Genomic DNA, 21,543 nt, shown 5'->3' with positions numbered 1-21,543 from the left:
CACCAGGGTCAGCCTTTTTTCAGTGTTAAAATCATTAAAAAGCAAAAGCAGCATGTGTATGCATTCAGTAAGCTAAATCTTCAGTAGCTAGCTTGCTAACACCATACTTTTCAGGATTTGATTTTGGTTTTGGAACAGGGAAGAAACGTATATCTTTTCCTAACCTCTCCAGGTAACGAGTATCATTGGGTACAGGTCTGAGCCGGCCCAATGCTACGTTATGATTGGCCAGTCTGCATCGGTGGGCAGCGTCAATTACACGGCCTCTGATAAGGTTATGTAGATCTTGGATTTAAAAAAGGACCTGAAACTAAGCTGAGGACAGAGAAGTGTTAAAACAGGATGTCTCCTGAGGTATAAAAGGCATATCTAATAATACTCCCTGGTGTTTTCTTGCTTGTCTAAAGCCTGATGAAGTGACAGGCATCCTCAACAGTTCCCTTGCCCTCATGCTGCTGATTACTGTCAGGTTGTGGAGTGAGTGAAAGGAACGAGACAAAAGTTTGTGATTCATTTATAAATGTGTGTGTTAACCTGTATGCAGAGTTAGATTACAAAGACTGAAGGAAGTCCTTGAAGTCTTGCTGAAGCATTTCCATGGCAACAGCGTGCTGATGGGGACTCTTTGTTCTTTACCCTGTCAGCATACACACCCTGTGAATGGATGTTGTTGATACACCAAAGCACACTCACTACATGTGTTTAGATATTGTGGTGCCAGACTTATTGATGTCCAGGGACACTGGACATCCTTTGGTACTAATATAGCAGTGTAACAGACAAGCACAAAGACAGAACCAAACAAATAAAATACACTTCAGAGACGCTGTTATGTAACAGAGTGAACTCAGTCACTCTCAGCTTTACAGTAGCTGGATGTGGCCATACATAATGGTAATAGTGTGTAAAGGTTTGAGCTGGGCAAGTACAAACCAGCCACACAACTACAATGGAAACATGAACATACATATATTCAGTTGTACAGTATACTTGACACAACAACACAATCCAAACAAAATCAACCATGACATGACATTAATACTAAATGCAACACTGAGACCTTCACAACGCAATTGAGAGATTTGTGTGTAACTGCTTTATTTTACAGGTCTGAACATTCCCAGTAGGAAGTTTTCTGGAATGAACAATTTACTTTTGCAATAATTATGGTTATGAGGAAAAAAGTAAAATGTGTGTTAAAGTGTTAAATTGGTTCACGTCTAATGGACAGTTCAAATTAAGTGATAAGCTAATGTGATGTAGTCTTTTTGTCAGTCCACAACAGGTGAGCTGTACGTGCTGAAATGTTGAGTTTGTTTGCAGACAAACGGATGAGGAACTCATGATTGGGTTGAAGAGGAACATTAGAAAGAAAGAAAGAAAGAAAGAAAGAGGGAAATAAGGAAAAAGAAAGAAAAAGAAATAGAAGGAAAGAGAGAAAGAAAGAAAAAAGGAAAAAATAAAGAACAGAAAAGAAAAAAAGACAAGAAAGACAGAAATAAGGATAGAAAGAAACAAAATAAAGAATTAAGGAAAGAAAGAAAGAAGAAGGAAAGCTAGAAAATATAAAAGAAGGAAAGACAAAGGAAGAAAGAAAAAAGAGAAAGAAAGAGAGAAGGAAAAAGAAAAAGGAAGAAAGAGAAAAGGAGGAAAGAGAAGAAAACAAAGGAAAGAAAGAAAAAAGTAAATGAAAAGAAGGAAGAATGAGAAATAAGGAAAGAAAGGAACAAAACAATGAAAACTGGAAAGAAAGAGAAGAAAAAAGGGAAAAGAAAGAAAAGAAAGAAAGAGGGAAAGGAGTGAAAAGAAACAAGAAAAGAAAGGAAGAAAGAAAAACAAAAAGAATGAAGGGAAAAAGAAAGACAGAAAAAAGAAAAGAAGGAAGGAAAGAAAGGTAAAAGGAAGGAAAGCAAGGAGAGAAAGAAACAAGAAAGAAAAAAATGAAAGAAAGAAAGAAAGAAAGAAAGTCATTTGCTCCCAGTGAAAACATCTTGTCTTCTCAAAGCTTGTGGCTGCTCGTGATGGAGACAGGAAATGAATGCACATGGGGGAGACACCTGTGGCTGAAGCTGCACCGCCCTCATTAAGTTGACTGATGCACGTAATGCTCCCATAATGAAACAGCTGCTGTATTTTGAAACGGTCAATACAATTTAATAAAAAATCAAAGATGTCTGTTCATTACTTCATACTCATGTGATAAATACACAAATGAAATAGAAAAATAGAGAAAAAGAAAACAAAATGGTTATAATATTCATCCGTTTATAGTATCAATTCGATCCAGATGGACGTGATCTAGGTAAGCTGTTTCCACTCTAATAATCAAATAAAGCATTACCAATCACATCAATTACCAATCACCAATTACATCCCCTAATGATGTAGTGTTTATCATTTGAGTGCTATTACTCAAAAATACATTTGTTCATTGATTTATTCACTTCATGTCTGCAGAAACCTTATTAATATAACATTCAAAATAAATAAAAATTCAAATTTTGATAAATATTGTATGTTCCAGTAGTACTGGTTATTATGACGTGACAATATCAATAATCAGTATACTAATATAATGCCTGAGTTTCTGTACCCACACCAAAACAATACTTAACCTGGGAATAAAGACAGCTGAAACAGGACATGAGCCTGTTCACCTTTTGTTTTCTCTTGTAAATACACTCACTGGCCACTTTATTAGGCACACATTGCTAGTACCAGATGGGACACACTTTTGCTTTCAGAACTGCCTAAATTCAGGGGAGTCGATGGCTTAGTGGATAGAGCAGGCGCCCCACGTACAAGGCTGTTGCCGCAGCGGCCCGGGTTCGACTCCAGCCTGTGGCCCTTTGCTGCATGTCATTCCTTCTCTCTCTCCCCCTTCATGCTTAACTGTCCTATCAATTAAAGGCAAAAACGCCCCAAAAATATCTTAAAAAACCCAACTGCCTAAATTCTTCCTGGCATGGATTCAACAAGATGTTGGAAACATTCCTCAGAGATTTTGGTCCATATTGACATGATAGCATCAAACAGTTGCTGCAGATTTGTCAGCTGCACATCCATGAGGTGAATCTCCCGTTCCACCTCATCCCAAGGTTTCTATATTGGATTGAGATCTGGTGACTGTGGAGGCCACTGGAGTACAGTGAACTCATTGCCATGTTCAAGAAACCAGTTTGAGATGATCTGAGCTTTGTGACATGGCGTGTTATTCTGCTGGAAGTAGCCATCAGAAGATGGGTGCACTGTGGTCATAAAGGGATGGACATGGTCAGCAACAATACTCAGGTAGGCTGTGGTGTTTAAACAATGCTCAGTTGGTACTAAGGGGCCCAAAGTGTGCCAACAAATATTCCCCACACCATCACACAACCATAAGCAGCCTGAACCGTTGATACAAGGCAGGATGGATCCATGCTTTCATGTAGTTCATGCCAAATTCTGACCCTACCATCTGAATGTCACAGCAGAAATCGAGACTCATCAGACCAGGCAACGTTTTTCCAGTCTTCTATTGTCCAGTTTTGGTGAGCTCGTGCAAATTGTAGCCTCAGTGTCCTGTTGTTAGCTGACAGGAGTGGCACCTGGTATGGTCTTCTGCAGCTTTACCCCATCTGCTTCAATGTTTGACATGTTGTTTATTCAGAGATGGTCTTCTGCAGACCTTGGTTGTAATGAGTGGTTATTTGAGTTACTGTTGCCTTTCTATCATCTTGAACCACTCTGGTCATTCTCCTCTGACCTTTGACCTCTGGCATCAACAAGACATTTTTCGCCCAGAGAACTGCCGCTAAATGGATGTTTTCTCTTTTTCGGACCATCCTCTGTAAACCCTAGAGATGGTTGTGCATGAAAATCCCAGTAGATCAGCAGTTTTAGAAATACTCAGACCAGCCCATCTGGCACCAACAACCATACCACATTCAAAGTCACATAAATCACCTTTCTTCGCCATTATGATGCTCGGTTTGAACTTCATCAGGTCCTCTTGACCATGTCTACATGTCTAAATGCATTGAGTTGCTGCCATTTACTGATTAGCTATTAGCATTAATGAGCAGTTTAAGAGGTGTACCTAATAAAGTGGCCGGTGAGTGTATGTTTGACTACTGAAAACTTCAGTTAGGAATAAAGACATGTTTTGACGCTGCACTAATCAATATTTTCATTTTAACAGTGGATTGAATTACTGATTGTAATGTGAAAGTGCGGTACCTGCAATGAAATATCTAACTGTGCCGTCATATCCATGAAGCCTTTTGGCATCTTTCAATTTATTTTGGATTGATGGCTCACAACTGCTTTTTTGTAAAGTATCAGTGCTCCCATCATTCCTGTTTCTAGCAGCAGCAGACAGCTGTTTTTAGTGGAAAAAGCTCTGCTAAACACAGTGTACATTACCTGCCCTGCAGCAAACAGTAGCCAGGCATAGCTAGGGACAAGCTGGTGATCATAGTGGAGCATTTAGCGGCTAAAGGGACAGATATTTATCTCAGGAGTTGGTGGAGACCAACACTGCAGCTTAAAGACGAGTGGATATTGGACTAAGTGCTCAGAAAAAAAGTAGACCTGTGTTAAAATCTGATGTATGATCTCATCTGCAAAGGGTTTCCCTGTCACGGTACACCCATGACATTTGTATATTTGTCAGTGGTTGCTGTTGATTATTTCTTGATGAAAAATCAATAGTGATTGTATCAGTCAGTGTGTGATTTCAAGACTAACCTGTCAGTGTGTTGGTTGTGTGTGTTTTACAGAAAGCCTACTGTGGCCACTGTAGTGAAAGGATATGGGGGCTGGGCAGGCAGGGCTACAAGTGTATCAACTGCAAACTGCTGGTCCATAAGCGCTGTCACCGACTCATCCCTCAGACCTGCCAAAGGCTTATGGTGAGTACTTCATCATGTCCTGAGCAGCAAACAGCACAATACCAGCCTGTCATATCAGACACCAACACACTCTCTCAGCAAACACTGAAATTGAGCTTAGACAGCAGTCTCAGAGAAATACATGAAATGGACATGACCCCTAAAAACTGCATTAAATGGTGGTGGGCATGAAGTTTGCTAAAACTGTGTGCGAGCCACACTAAAACAATGCCAATGCAAAGGCTGTAAAGAACGGTTACAGTGTTGTTGTAAAATGGTTGGTTAGGTTTAGGGAAAGAAAAACACTTAGTTAGGTGTAGATAAGAAAGTAAAAACAAAACAAAACAAAAGAAAAAAATAGAATTACAGCCCTGTGGTTGTATGCCTCCACGCACCAGTCAAGTTTCTCTTACAGTTTACATTTGCGTCTGTGAAAACAGATGCTTCACACACATCTACCCCCCAACACCACAGAAGATCTATACAATCAGCACAGTTACTAGGTGGGCACCCAAAATGTGTGTCACAAATCAGTGTCTGACCAAATGTCTCCCCTTCTGTTACTGAGATATGACGCTGAATAATGGCCTGAAAAGTGTTTTATGCAGAACATTATGATGTCACTGTGAAGTTGGCCTTTGACCTTTTGGATATAAAATGTCATCACTTTATTATTTTATCCTATTAGTCATTTGTTTAAAGTTTTGTCATAATTTGCATATGAATTATTGAGTTTTGGCCAGAAACAAATGTTTTGAGGTCACACTGACTTTGACCTTTGACCCTTGACCACAAAATTGTAATCAGTTTATTCTTAAGTCCAAGTGGTCAGTTTTGAAGAGATTCCCTTAAGGTGTTCTTGAGATATCGTGTTCAGAAGGATTGAACAGAAAAGATCATGGTTTCTGTTAAAATAACTAAGTTTGGGATGGAGTTGACGTAAACTTTGTGTAATTATGTAAAGTATCTAAGTAGGAAAACTCTCATTTTGTTAACTTTTTGTAAAAACACTTATATTAAACCCTACACTATTGTCGCAATATCAAAATTGAGGGATTTAGTAAAAAAAAATCTTATTGATATTTGATTTTCTCCATATCACTAAGCCCTAGGTTGAGTCCATGTTTGATTGACCCATTCACCACCCCTCCTGCCCGCTCTACACAAATTTTCCGCCCATTATACTTAGTTTGCGTGACTACCACATTAAAAGATCCTCCCTGACTTTTCACTGGCATGTTTTTGTGTTGCCAGCATGTAATTTTAACACACATTGTGCCTGCAGACTTGTGATGCATTGATAAGTGTTTGTATCAATTTCACCTGTTTCTCTGAGACCGGGCTCTTACATGTTGTTGACATGAGTAATGAAGGTTACATCCCCTCCCCAGGACAGTGTTATGTGACAATAGCACAAGTTGATCATGTCTTATATACTTATACTGTACATGTTCATGACTTTCAAATGTTACTTTATGCATCACTATAGACAAGCATAGTTGTGATTATTTCAACTTGGGTCTTATTTTTATAGTTTTGGCTGTCATTACTCAGTTATTATATTATTATAGTACTCACCTGTAAAGAAACAAAGACTGCTCTCAGCCTCTCACATTGTCTGACTGCTTGTGTTTCTTGCCTCATCTGTTATGTTTTTCATATCTTGTATTAAATTAAAATTAGTTATTTTTCATCACGTTCAGGGTTGTTAACAGATGGGTTAACTGCCTATCAAACCCGAATCACGGTATAGAAATCCTCTTTTCAGAAGTAAAAATAGAATCAAAGTTCTGTTGTTATTTTTTAAATGTCAAGTTGACTTTTATTTTATTTTGGCTAATGAAACCGTATATTCCACTAATATTCCTGTTTAAATGCAGCCGTGCATGCTTTGATTAACGTGCCCTAACATGTTGTCTATCACATCAAAATATGGAAAAGTGGAACACCTGTTGCTTGTGCCTGAAGTTTTAGCAAACTCTTTGGGCCATGCGAACACAGCCTCCCTCTGTCATTCAGTCAACCGCCTTCTTGAAAAGGTCAGCATTACGATAGGTGCATATCCAAAAATAGCTGTTAGTCAGAGTCAGAGCGAAATGCTTTGATGAAACGAGTATCTACTATAGATGTTGAACTGTTTACAAGTACCACCTGAGTAGTATATGTCAATATCAGTACTTGTGATGAAGGAACATCCTCATTTCTCTCTTACTCTTGTGATCAAAAATTATCTAAAGCTAAATTCTGAGGCTGTTCTTTGATAGATTTCCAAAACATAATAAATATAACAACTGATACCAATTTCAGGCTTAAAGTAACAAACTCTGGTTAGGCCACACCCACTTCTGGTTTAAGTAACGCCCGCAGTTGAGTCAGGCCCCGATCACACAGAAAGTGTTGTACAGCTTGCAAAACGTGAGGCGCACCACAGTGCCTTTTTTTTTTTTTTTTTAAATTGAATGCTGCGAGTAAAAAAACACTGCGCCTTTTTATTGTTGCAAGGCAACCACCCCATCACCTCCTTACCCTAATTTTCCCATATACTCAATCTACTGTTTTTTTTTTTTTTGTTTTGTTTTTTGTTTTGGGTTTTTTTTTCACAGTAATTAGAAGCTCGTTCCTAAAATAGACAGGCAGAGGGTACTTGCTGTAGCTCTGGTTGAGGGTGAGAGGCTGTCAGCAAATAGTTTGTTCGGCACAGAGAAACCTGTGTGGGTACATGAGACCCTAAAAAAGAGGGTAGATCACGGGGAGTACCACCAGTTGGTCCAGGAGCTTCACCTCGATGATGGCCGTTTCCAGGCATATTTTAGGATGACTCGGAGGCAGTGTGACAACCTGCTATCTATCGTCAGTCTGTGTAGCTCTGTGTATCCAGCAACCACTACCACCAGTTTCTCCTCCATTGTTTACCAACTGTAAACTGTGGCAAGACAATGGCAGAAAAGATGAGGAAGAAAAAAGAGATGACATGGAGAGGGCTTTTCCTCTCTGGGTTAAAGTTTTTTCAACTTCAGGATTTCAGAGCACTCCAGCAAAAGCAGCAGGCGCTTAGAGAACAGAAATGCGAGGTGCGTTGCAACAAAAAAAATGTGAGCAAAAAGCATCATTCTCATTTATAACAATTACAAAAAGCCACCTCCAGCTGCTAAAACACTTTGTGTGATTGGGGCATTAAACACCGCCCATTCTGAGTACAGACATGGATAATTGGTTGAACAGATACAGATAATAATGTACTTGCCCATCCTTAATGTTGCTATCTAAGTCTTTCATAACGTTATAAAGTAGGTTTGTTTCTCCTTCCAGATAGAAATCTGGCTTTTTCTTTTGGGCATGCATCTTTACCTCAGCCTTGCGGATTGGTGCCTAGCTGGTTTGTGTACATCGTCTCCATGACAACGCACAGAGCTGACAGTAAACAGGCAAGAGGCCATGTGTTGCAATCTGTGGTAAAACGCCAGTTGAGACGCGTAGTCCGAATAGTCCGTATAAATATCCAAAGACTACAACTGAATGATACCAGCATATCCCACGTCTTAATCAGAAAATGCTACATTTGGAATAAGGCCTTATTCAAACAAAATATGCTGTTTACATAACCAAAATTAAATTCAGAATATCGTAATTTTTGGAATAATAGTGAAATATCAGAATGCATGTAAATATACCCACTGTCAGCATACATTTGTACTAATAAATGTGTAAAAAAAGTACTGTATAGTGCTGTAAGCTGCTTTAGTAGCGCAGACATCGTCTTGAAAGATCAAGGAGATCAATGCATTCATGCACAAAACAGATAAAGCTCTCTGTACACTCCCTGTTTGTCTTGGTATCTCGTCCTCCTCTTCTTTCCTCCCATTCTTTTGAAGTGAGACATCAGGTTTAGTGATAGCAAACCAGTGTGCTCCATGTAATCAATCCATTTGATCAAAGAGCAGGCGTATGACCAAACACTGAGATCCCAAATTCAGCCCCTTAAGCCCAAAATCTTAACTAAGATCAGTGAAGCTCTGGTACTGAGCTAACTGTCCTCTGTGAGCATTTGGTATTCCCCCTCTTAATCACAGCGTCACCCCAAAATCTTCAGTGGCAGATAAGTGACTTTGAAGCCTTCTGAGATGAAATGATGAAATGCCTTTCCTAGTAAAACCCCCACATAGTCATCAGAGTATAGAGCAACAATATGTCTGTAGATTAGCCGAGAGCTTCTCTCTAAATACAGTTTTTCCCTTGCAAATATGATTCATCTCCTCCAGCAGCATAAAACCATGAGTATTTCAGTGGATATTTGGGCGAATGTGTCAGGGGATATTTAGGTGGAGTTTTGCATTTCTTTGTTCAGGATCCAGCCATGCCATCACAGGAGCCCCCTTCAGATGCCAAGAGTGAAGAAGTGGACCTTCCACCAGATGACACAGAGGACACAGATGGAAGTAAGACCTTCTTTTTATTAACAAGAAGAATGCTGCCATGTCATCAGGTCCAGTTTTTGATACGTCCAAGATAAATCCTCAATATTTTGCCTCAGGTCTTCAGACGTCAACGTCGCTCTACGAACAATGAATACAGTGATGATGACAGAATCCTGAGGAGGAGTGATAATAAGCTGAAGCAACTGTAAATAGAGGGTTATATTTGTAATGCAGAAGTTTGAGATGCAAAGCAAAAAAGCAATTCTGAATCCAGTTAGCTGCAAATGTTAATCTAAGGGATGAGCAGTTTAATAAAGGAAAGTCCACTGTCACAGTAAAGGATACTATTACCAGGATACAGTACTTGAACATAACTCATGCATATTTCTATGGCTGCCTGGTTGCATCACAATGAAAAATGTCTCATATATCTTTCTGTATTGTTTTCTACCTGTTTGTAGGAAAGACTCTTTGACTTAGACACTTGACAGTGCTTACTGTATATACTTGATTTTGACAATGTGTATGTGGACATGCACCTGCGACACAAGTGACATTGTTGGCATTACTTTCCTTTCTCTGTCCAAAATCCATCCCAGCAGGCACCATCAGACCGTCATACGTTATAAATTGGTCGGAATAAAAATAGGGTTGATGATATTTTAAATGTCTAACAATATTAGATTTTCACGTCATGTGTGCATTAACATAATGACATTTTGCAGACTTTGGGTTTATTTTTTCATACCTTAATGTCTAGATGTTGTTATTCTACATCAGGATTTATTGGATTTTGGTTATTTAACAACACAGTACTAGTAGTACTGTGCCAATGCTGGAGAAGGCTAAGAATTTCTCAGTGACGGAAAAAGAGTTAATGTGCGTCTTGATCCTTTTCAGAGATTTTTAAATTTTTAATGTGGGAAAACCACCAAAAATATTAGTGTTAGTGTAAGTACTTTGAAATATGTTTGCAGGGGAACTTAAATGAACACAAATTGTCCAACAGTGCAGTGCACAGTGAAATTGAAGGAGCTGGACAAAAATGAAAACTGATTGTGGCTGGTGGTAAAATAAAAGTTCTACGACCGCCTCAGTAAACCAAAAAATTCCTAGAGTATTTTTGTCTCTTTGTGAAGTTTAGTGAACTGCAAAAACAGCAGACTATAAAACCTCTCAGGGCCTTCATTCCGGCAGAAAAAGTTTGCTGTCTGTAAGAATTCCACAGTTCCACAGTACATTTTATGGGAATGGAAATTCAGTGTAACAATACAGAATACCTCCAGTATTATAAAGTGTGAGTGCAGTGCAGACCTGTAGGAGAGCAGAAGTGCTGTGGTCTCATGTGGCAGGACTCAGTGCTTCTGATAACTCATCAGTCATACTCAGGATAGTTATTAATTGCTGTATGTTACCAACAGATGACTGCGCTGTCCAAACACTCTTTCCTTTCTCACTACGAACACTGTCAACAAACCACTAATTGTGAAGCATGTTTTTTTTTTTGTTTTTTTGTCATTTCGTGCAAACTGTAACAGGCCTCATTGATTGTTGCCATGCAAACATGGCTCTTAATTTAGAGTTTACCTGCTCGTGGGTTGGCTAACCTTCTGGGTTTAGGTCAGTCATTATTTTTGTGAAGCTGTCTTGCATTAGACTAATTTATGAGCCAAACAGAAACAAGCCTGAATCACAGACCACTCTAAAATATCTTTGTGAAACTGACCCTAACTTGGTAGGCACTCATATAAGGGGGTGGGGTGTCACCAGAGGCCCCATGATAACCATATTATCACAATTTTTCAGTCACTATAGAATATTATTGCGAATTTAAATGTTTTGCAATATAGTGAGTATTGTAATTGCTTAAAGCCACAGTGTATAGACATTCCCCCCATCTAGTGTTGAAATCATATATTGCATTCGAATGGATAGCTCTCTGTAGCGCCTTTCAAATGTGTATTGCAACAATGGTAGCCTCTGTGTACCAAAAAGCTACGGTAACATTGATGAAACCATGTCATCCGATACTTTATGGAGCATTTATTCAGGCTCCTACACAGACACACGTGATGCGAGTTGACAAACCCCCTCCTCACCATGCTGGCTGTGTTTACAACGTAGGACTGTTGGGGCGGGTGTTAATCGAAACAAACCAATCACGTCTTGTCTTTTGACAACTGACAAGTGGCTCAACCTCACACACCTCATCTCTCTTCTCATGTCACTGTGCCGCTGACAGTGGCGCTGGCCTGTGATTGCATTACCTTTCTCCTTCAGCAGCTCTTTCCACCTAGGAAAGGCTACCCTGATGTTAACCCTCGTTTTTTGAATTCGCCGGTCATGTTGCCTTTTTGATTCCTTTTTGCGCTTTCTTGGCCACGAGGATTCCGTCTCCCATGATGCTGCATATGCATGATCCTGCATTATGCTCAAAGAGTGGGACTTAATTATGCTGCAGTAGTGCCGGGGTAGTAGCGAAGCGCCTCTTGCTCCTCTTCTTCTCAGTCACGCAGCGCTGGCCTGGCTCTCAACGAAAACGCCAAAGACGGGGCTGTATGTCCCTTGCTGGCGAATGTATTCTCAAGATGGCGAAACATTATGGACACCCAAAGCAGCTTGCAGAGGAAGCGGCAACAGTAGGCAGGCTAAAGCAGTTTAAATGGGGCATGGGGTGAGCTGAGCTTGACATCATGTCCTGCCTGAACAAACGCGAGGCTCAGTTAGGCTCCCAAACATATTATTTGTATTTGCAACATTAATAATTCATGCGATGGGAAAAAAAAATCAATACCGGATGTCCATGTATTGATCCAATATTGCCACGCAAATGATCACAATACTATGCTATAGCTATTTTTTTCACACACCGCTAATTTATATTTGCTTTCTGTCATGTCGTTGTCAAATCCACAACCTGCTCCTCACATCTCAAGCAGTGCAACAGTGGAACCCATATGACAGCTTCATACAAAAACCATACACGCAGCTCCCTTGTGTTTAAATTAGCAGCAGTATTTACACTGTATATTACATGTACAGTACAGTACACATGATGTAATCCCAAGACAAATAAATAGAACAGATACTTTGTTAAAGAGGTTCACTTCAAACCCTGGTTGCTTCACCTCACACTCACTGTCATCACTTATGTAACTGTGTAACTCTCAACTGTTATCTAAGCACATTACTGCTCTCTGATGGGATCCCACAGAACAGAGGCGTAAATCCCATTAAAAGGAGACTGCGGGCTGATGTGGGGTCTGTTTGGGGCTCCCTGGAATGATATGCTCTGTGGATTGACCTAGTTTGTTTTTTCCTGTGGAGAAGCTGGACTTGATTCTCTGTACTCTGCCTCCCTCTACTGGCCAAAAAAAACAAACAACATGTTACACTTAAATGTACAGATTCAGTTTTTGCCACATTATAAATGGCTCCACATGATCATAACTCAGTGGCCCTTTGTGTCTGTTGTTTGCAGTATCTTTTTTACCACACAACTGTACAGTGGATAAAACAGAAGATGCAGATAACGAGGTGAGAAAGGCTCTCAATCATTACAACATTTACTTTGTCACTCTCTCAACTTCAACCATACATATTTATTGTGAAGGTACTGTATGTTTAATACACTCACAGTGTTCTGACCTCTCCACCCTCCTCCAGGACATCAAAGCAGTAGTGGATGGCATCGATGGCATTAAGCTCTCCCCGGGCCTGGCTCTCGGGCTGGGTGACTTCGACCTGATTCGAGTGATCGGCCGTGGAAGCTACGCCAAAGTCCTGCTGGTTCGGCTAAAGAAAAACAAGCAGGTGTACGCCATGAAGGTGGTAAAGAAGGAGCTGGTCCACGATGATGAGGTGAGACACTGAGTACACCTGGGATGTCAAGGATGTGAGATGGAGAGGGGAGGACAGGTGCAAAGTCATGTGCAAGACACTAAGAGTTGGTGGGTGCTGTGCAAGACAGACTGACTTACGCACCAGATCAGTGTGGTACACATGTTATTACACAACCATGGTGCAGAAACTGGCCCTAGTCTTTGCTGTTGTCTCAGAATGGCGGTTGAAAAATGGCTTTTTCCTTTCTTTAAAATGAGAAAAATCAAGGTGTCTCGATAACTAGCCTTCAGTTTATGTGATTTAGATACCAACAATAGAGACTTGATGCATGTCATCACTGTGTGTACAATTTTGACTCAATCTCAAAATTACAAAAAGGGAAATTGGAAGCAACTTCACTCATGAAGCTTCATGAGTCTAATGCCAAACACTCTTTCTGTTAATTTATTTTTTGAATATTCAGTTATCCTGTAGCTACTAGGACTGTAACAATACATGTATTTGTATTGAACCATTTGGTACCAGGCTTTCAGCTCAGTACACAATACAAACTGAATGATATTGAACTAATACTATTACATGTGGAAAATAAAATCTATAGCTTAAACTGTGTTCAATATAATGTTCTCAACAAGGCAGCCCACAGGAAGGAACAAGCAACATGCTGTCTGCCCCTCCCATCTCCAAACCAGAATATTCCACTCCAGTGAGACACACTGGGAGGCAGCTATGCTAAGCTAGCTCATTGTAACATGGTTACTAAGATACTAAGATGATAGTGGCTGATGTTTTTTCTGTTCATCAGATTTGTGCAGGCTAAAAAGCAGGAGCTGAGACGAATGGCCACAAACCTAAATTAATGAGAACACAATGAGAAGCTCTCGCTGTGGTGTCATGAGATGACTAGTAGCAGCCGGCTTCCCTGTAGGGCGTTTTTATGGCGAGCAGAGATCGATACATAAACTCACCTATTGTTTCCCTGATAATGCTACATTGTGAACAACAAATCCATGTTAAATCAGCAGGAAGGGAGCGAGTTGGTTTGCTCTAAGCAGCTGGTGGCCGCAGCTGACGGAGGTTGTATTGAGTTACATGATGATGCAGTCAAGCTCTGTTCAAGATCTGTTAAAATTACTATTGGGTGAAGAAAAATACTCCTTCTCATTACGTGTTTAGGTAATCTTGTGAAATGTAGATTTTAGTGAGAAACTTGAATAAAGACAGCTGTTTGAAGGAGAAATTTGGTGTTAGTTTTAATAAATAAATAATTTGAAATAACAAGATTTAAAAAAAAAAAAAGAAAGAAAGATGTAAAAATCAGGGAAATTTCTCTGGCATTTACATTTTTATCGCTGTATTAAAAACGTACCAAACCATGACATCACTATAACCGAACCATGCATTTTGTAAAACCATTACACCCCTAGTAGCTACCCAGTAGCTATTTTATCACATAATCCTTAAAAAATTGGATGAGCAAGACTCAGTAATGCAAGTGTATACTCAGCCCAGTCCCCAGAAAAAAAAGGTGGCATCGTATGTTTCTGTAAACTGCGGATACGTTACATTTGTATGTAACGGCCTCACAGCAGAAGGGTCCCGAGTTCAAACCTGCCAGCTGGCTGGTAGTTCTGTGTGAATTTGCATGTTCTTCCTGTGTCAGCATGGATTTTCTCTGTGTTCTCTGGCATTCTCCCACAGCCCAAAGACATGTAAACATGCACGTTAGGTTAATTGGTTAATTGTTGACTCTAAATTTCCTGTAGGTAGTGTGAATGGTTGTCTGTCACTATATGTCAGTCCTATGATAGTCTGGCAACCTGTCCAGGGTGTACCCTGCCTCTCACCCTGTGTCATCTGTAGCTTGCCATATCAACTGTTTTAAATTGATATAGTAGATGACCTGACTTTTTGTGGGAATAGCTGATGGCGTGACACCTAGGCGAGACACCTGCCAAGCTGCAGACCATTGTTTGAGTCCAACAAGCAACAACACCTTGTGTTTTTTAGCAGGTCATCACTGTCTCCAGTTGATTTTTAGCCACCAAATGTGGATGTTCTTCAGTTGTTTTTTATCATGTTGCTTTTCCGGCAGGGATTGTGCCCCATAACTGGATACTTAAAGTCAAAACATGATCTTTTCCTAACCATAACCATGTGGTTTTTGTCCCTAAACCTAATTACAATTTCACCACAGCATTGTTGAAACATAGAATTTTTCAACATATCTGCTATATGATTATGTGCAAAAATAATGTATCTGAGGTTTGCAGAATGTGCAATGCCAATATTTTTTTCTGGCAACTGGGTTGGTGTACTGAATGAATTAGGGGTGGGTGATATGGCCCTAAAATAATATCATGATATTTTAGGGTATTTTTGTGATAACGATATCCTTGACAATGTGATAAATTGGTAAAAAAAAAAAAAAAAAAAAAAAAAAGTATGTTATTGTTAATTTAAAAACATGGAATTGCAACAAAATAAGTGACGTAGTTTTACATGTTAGCCTAACAGTTTGCCTTCAAATATTCAGTAAAAATTAAGCAAAAATGATCTCTTATTTATTTATTTATTTATTATTTTAGTTTGTAAACAACAACAGTAACTCAGAGTGAGATTCAGAATCTGTATACAATATTAATAGTTCACCAAAATAAAATCTACCACAAATTACACATTTAAACAGATCCCAAAAGACACTGTGCTACTGCCAGAGGAGGAGCCGCTGAATGAGCTCTGAGCGGTAAATCGCTAAAAGAGTCTGAGAAGTCCGGGGCTGTTCATGAAACATCCAGGACTCCCAGGCCTAAGGATGCCACAGTTTATTCCACAGCTGCTGCTCTTTCTGGAACCACCACAGAGTTGGTTATAATTTCGCTTTCAGCCATGCTTGTTGTTGCCGTGGATAACAGTATGACATCAACATGTCAACAAGTCAAAATATCGTGAGTATCACAATATGAATTTTTTATATCTTATTAAAATTGTACTTGTATTATCATGAACAAGATGATAAGGCACACCCCTTGAATGAATACTTTTTTATTTGTTGGTTGACAACATGTTTGAGTACCGACTTCAGTTTTTATGGTGGTGATGCCTGATCAATGTGAAGTACAAATAAAAGTTTATAAATAGTATTTGACAGATGATATTTAATGCGTTATCTAGCTGGAAGCTAATTTTATGTCTATCCTGATGTGAATGCTGCTCTGTACTTACTGTATTTATACACCTGCTACATCAGTTTATCTTAAAGTGCCTCTGCTTTCACCAGTTTTTAAATAGATGTGTTATCAAAGCATTAGTCTGAAGTTGAGGAATCTTTTGAGTGCTGACTGTGGTGAAGGAATGTGACCTCTGCAGTCACTGGGCTTAAAGTTTTGCACCAGTGTCTAACAACACACTGGCATGTTATACTAGAAGGTAATTCAGGCTTTTTACGACTCGAGCCTTGTTTTTGTAAAAGTCATTTTGTTAACATTGTTTTCATGAAAGCAATTGCTGAAATTTGGAACTCTTTGGATCTCTGCATAACAGTCCAACAGTTTAAAAAAGACAGTCAAAGGATCAGAGAAGTTGTAGACAAATCCAACGTTAGTACCCATATGATCTAAACCCCTTTTTATGGAGGTAAATGTGAAAGGAAGAGCACCAAAAAAGGTGCTTATTTTACTGTTAGCTTCAATATTCCCTCCTATATTTTCTTTGTGTGCAAAATGTGTGACTACTCTAGTCTTTCCACTTCCAGTTAACTTGTTCGATGTTATTATGAGGAGAATGATGGCCAAATCTAAAAATGCTGTAAGACTAGAATGAACAAGAAAGACAAGAAATAGAAACCTGTTTTTAACTCTGTAAATACATATCTTAAACAAAAAGGTGATCTTTGCATGCTGCTTTGTGTCCAGAAATGGATTTCTCAGGAAGAGGATACAGATTCAAAACTGTTGCGTTTGTCTTCAGCTTTTTATACACCTCTTTTTCTTTCTGCATGTCTAAAGCAAACTGTCCCTCTTTGCAATGAAAGCTGCTTTCATTGTTTTTCCTTTGGATTGCTCAGAAATAGATTAGGGACAAGATGACATTACCAGATGGTTCATTCTTGTGGATAAATTGTGTAAGCACACACTGGTGCAATGTAATGCCCATCAAAACACCTGCAAGTATTGATTTCTATGTAAACCCACATTAGGCATCATCAGGATACACCACTGTCCTATTTCCCAGCTTCAACATGAGTCACTGCTCCAGAAAAGCAGCAATTTTAATCGCATTCACCCACCAGAGTGGCTCATGTACTGTTTGCCACCTCCAGTTTGTACTGCAGACGTCAGATGATGTGATGCTATGAGACCAGCTGCTATGTACTGCAGTGTAGGGTGGAACTCAAAGAGGACACAAGGCCTCTGCCATGACCGGAGGCAGTATGTTTTATAGTTTTCTGTCCATCCGTCCGTCCGTCATTCCATCTGTCCTATTCTTGACAATTCAATATCTTAAGAACACCTTGAGGGAATTTCTGCAAATTTGGCACAAACATTCACTTGGACTTAACAATTACTGATTGACTCTAATCTTGGATGTCCACCTTGAAACTCTGCTGATTGTATAGATCTTCGGTGCTGCCAGGGGGAAGATGTGTGTGCAGCATCCATGTTTTCACAGGCATGGATGTTAACTGTAAATGCAGCTTGACTGGTGTGCAGAGGTATGTAACAGCAGGCGGTAATTCTAGTTCAGTATGCTGTTTGAATTAGAGGAGAGGTTTCTGATTCGACTGTCTGTTTAAATGCTTTGACCTTGCATTCCAAGGATGAATCTGACCCTGATTAGCTTGTCATGATAAAAAGTAGCAGGGCTGTGGATCCCAGGGGCAGGGGCTGAGAACTGCTACACTGTGTAACAGGGTAAGGGCAGTAATCAGTGAGGAGGGATAATGTGATGGATAAAAGTTTGAAAGGAGGGGTGGAGACTGAACAGTGAAAGATGGAGATGGAAAAAACTGGAAAGCAGAAATGAGTAAAAGGGAGTGAAGATGGCTGAGTCAGATTCTGGTAGGAGCTTCTGAAAGGAATGGGCAAAACAGGCAAGTGTCGGAGAGCTTATGAACCGGAAAAGGGGCTTAGGAGGAAGCAGGAACAAGTGAGTGGGTGACTCACATGAAAAGATGAATTCTGGGTATAGCATCTTTTTTGCAGTGATGAATCACCAGATGAACATGATGTGAAATTAATTTTAAAAAAAAAGTCTGCATAATACTACCACTAATACAGAACAAATGCAGACCTACTTATCACTGACATGTATTATTTAAGGAAAAGTTCGATATTTTTCCATTAGGACCCTATTTTCCCATGTTTTTGTGTCTGAGTGACTAAGATGGGAACCACAATTTTTGAAATTGGTGCAGTATTTAGAGACACCACTGCAGCCAGCAGCAGCAGCAACACGGGCTGCAATATAATCACTTGGGGCATGTTTGCACCATCAACTTGCGTCTAATAAAAGTTTGTCGGTGAAGTTTGTCGGTGAAGATAGTCATGTAGGTCATGATAATCATAAGTGCTATATTGTAGGCAACTGGCTTGCGTTTCTTCAAGAAAAACAACGTCCAATAAAAGTGCCTGGTTCTGCCACTGACAGGCTCAGATTATTTTTGTTAAACCAGAAGCAGCCCTGAATTCGCTATCGCTAAACCCATTAGACTACATTTAAATAAACAGTGATTTTATCATCATAAAACACACTTCATTCACCGTCAACAGAAACAAAATAGAAAAAAAGGTTTGGTGGTTTGTCTTTCCACTGTTCCAACAATCAGCAGCTCTGGTTTGGTTGAAATAAACTTTTAATTCAGCCAGTTAGATGTGAAAATATGCTGACTCTAAATATGCTATGTTTATTTGAATGGGGTCAGGTGGGTTTGGCAGTGGCAATGTTAGGACTGTTTCTGGTGAAGGATATAATATGCAGGATTTTTCAAGTAAACAATATATAGACTCATACTGAAGTAATCCCTCTCAGTCATCACTTCTGACCCACTCTCAGTGTGGAAGTGTGTTTTCTGCAGGTATTTTCTCATCATCTTATTTTCTGTGCTCAGGATGTTTCTGGGCGTGTACCCCCACACTGCTCAGGTGAGGTCAGGGCTTTTTCTAAAAGGGGGCGACAGACTGTAAGCACCTAAGAGACACAATGCCATAAAATGCAAATACAGAGGTGAAATGCCAAACAAGGATTAATCTGGGGTTGGCTTTTACTTTCACTTTCGCTAGCGAGTGTGTTGACAGACAGTAATCGACAATATTGCATAGAATACTGATGAATAAAAAATTCATTTATTAAGAAACTTTATTTAAGACTCTGGAAATCAATTGAGGTAGACCCTCATTTTTAGTGATGCTGAGTATGAACAAAGACATTGAAAACAGTCAATAAGCAAACAAAGAGCCATTATGCATATCAAATAAAACAGAAATGAAATCATACAAAATAAAAATAACAGTAGGAATATATGATCGCTAAAAGTAGAAATACAAGATGATAAACATGTTAAGATGTAGATGTATAGTTAAAAGCATTTACACTAATTTAGAGCAACATCTGAAATAAGGCATTGAAAACAGCCATAAGTGTTGCAGAGTGTCAAAGTTTGAGGTCTTTTGCAGATCATTCCTTGTGTAAGGAGCTCTGTAAGAGAATGACATTCTTCCTAGTTCAGTTCTGATTAAGGGAGCGTGAAGCAATGACCTATTCTGTGAACGAGTACCAAGATTTTGTGAGGTCAGAGTCAGGTAAAGTTGGCATTGATGGGTGCTGTAAGAATCACCTGTTGTGAACCTTAGGGCTGAATGTTATACAGTATCCAGTAATTTCAGTATAGAGGCAACAGCTTTTCCATATGTAACATCCCCATAATCCAAAACTGACAAAATTACAGATTCTACTGTTCTTTTTCAATGTATAAAAGGTAAACAGCGCTTATTTCTGTACAGACGCCAAGTATTGTTCTCAGTTTGGTAGTCAGAATGCCAATATGGTACTTAAAATAAAAATTATCATTCAGCCAGATACCAAGGTATTTATACTGTGGGACTCTCTCTATGGATGTGCCATTTGTAGAATAAATATTGAAAGATTCAATATGAGTAGCCTTGGTGAACAGCATCCTTTTGATTTTGTCTGAATTTAGTGCTAACTTATGATTACTGTATGTAGCCTAGTTGAAGTTGGAGTGATTCAAAAGACGATTGCAGATATTCAATTCAATAAAACGGTGTCATCTGCATACAGATGAATATCATTTATGTGAATTGAATACAATATTGACCCTTACACTGAACCTTGTGGGATGAACATCACCCATCATTACACATTGTAGTCTGTTAGAGAAGTAGTTTTAAAACCACAGGCAGCTGACAGAATCAAAACCAATACAGGAGCGTTTCTCTAAAAGTAACAAAAAGTAACACTTTTAGTAACAATCTGTTAGTCGCAAAAACAAACACTTTTATTGGACATAACTTGACACAAAACATGAGAAAATATTATCCAGGTTGGAAAATGCCAAGCTTACCCTTTAATGTGAATGTAACTGTGTACAAGTGTACAAGAAAAAGGAAAATTAGAACCAGTCTGTTAAATGCTCGGTTCACTCACTTTTCCACATTTTCACAAGTGAGAAAATTAGTTGGGTTTTTTTTTTGTCATGTGTGTGTGTTACACACAGAGCTGGAGTCAGGACAGGGTTAGCTTAGCTTAGCATAAAGACTGCTATTACCTTGTTACTTTGTTACTTTGGACCTGGCTCAGTCCAACTTTAAAAATACACCTACCAGCACCGGTTAGCATGTTGTGTCTTGTTTGTTTAATCTGTACCCAAACAGAAATGTAAAAACAACAATTTATGATTTCACATACTGGAAACTTTTTCAAACTGTTTATCCATTCACCCACTCTTTCCTATTGGATGGAGGCAGTGAGTGCAGTGTCTCTGGCTATAGTGGAAGTTACTTTACAGTCAGTGGGTTCAGATTTTGGATTTGGTCTCTATACAGACACAGTGGCACGAAACCTGATGACCTTACTGTAACAACAAGACTACAGGAGGGGCTACACACAGCCACTGCACCAACTGTTGATCACCAAGAAACAGTTCCAGCGTGCAACTCTTCTTAGAGACACAAACTGTTGTTTTAACTTTTCTGTTTGTGTACAGATTAAATAAACAAGACTTAATGTGTTGATAAGCTTTAGAGATGCCACTATGTCCACTCTGTGAACCATTGTGTTAGTCTGATATTACATTTGTTGCTCTGACATTCAGTTTTGAATGAAGGCTCGAATCATTCAAAGCAGTTGATCATTGTTCCCATGTAAAGCACAGTCTGTAAACTTAAGTACAAAAC

At 39.3% G+C, this 21,543-nt stretch overlaps 1 protein-coding gene across 2 annotated transcripts in view; it reads left to right on the top strand.

The window, feature by feature from the left end:
• Positions 1–21,543, top strand: part of prkcz (protein kinase C, zeta) — a 225,110-nt gene that overhangs the window by 112,362 nt on the left and 91,205 nt on the right. For both annotated transcript variants that reach the window (XM_049581679.1, XM_049581680.1), the window contains 4 exons: positions 4,761–4,892; positions 9,217–9,307; positions 12,768–12,823; positions 12,953–13,147. In XM_049581679.1, coding sequence (XP_049437636.1) covers positions 4,761–4,892; positions 9,217–9,307; positions 12,768–12,823; positions 12,953–13,147 — 474 coding nt within the window. The remainder of the gene's footprint in view (positions 1–4,760; positions 4,893–9,216; positions 9,308–12,767; positions 12,824–12,952; positions 13,148–21,543) is intronic.

This window comes from Epinephelus fuscoguttatus, linkage group LG7 (genome assembly GCF_011397635.1).
Source record: "Epinephelus fuscoguttatus linkage group LG7, E.fuscoguttatus.final_Chr_v1".
NCBI classification, from domain to species: domain Eukaryota; kingdom Metazoa; phylum Chordata; class Actinopteri; order Perciformes; family Serranidae; genus Epinephelus; species Epinephelus fuscoguttatus.
The sequence above is the reverse complement of the archived record's forward strand: the minus strand, read 5'-3'. Positions and strand labels throughout refer to the sequence as shown.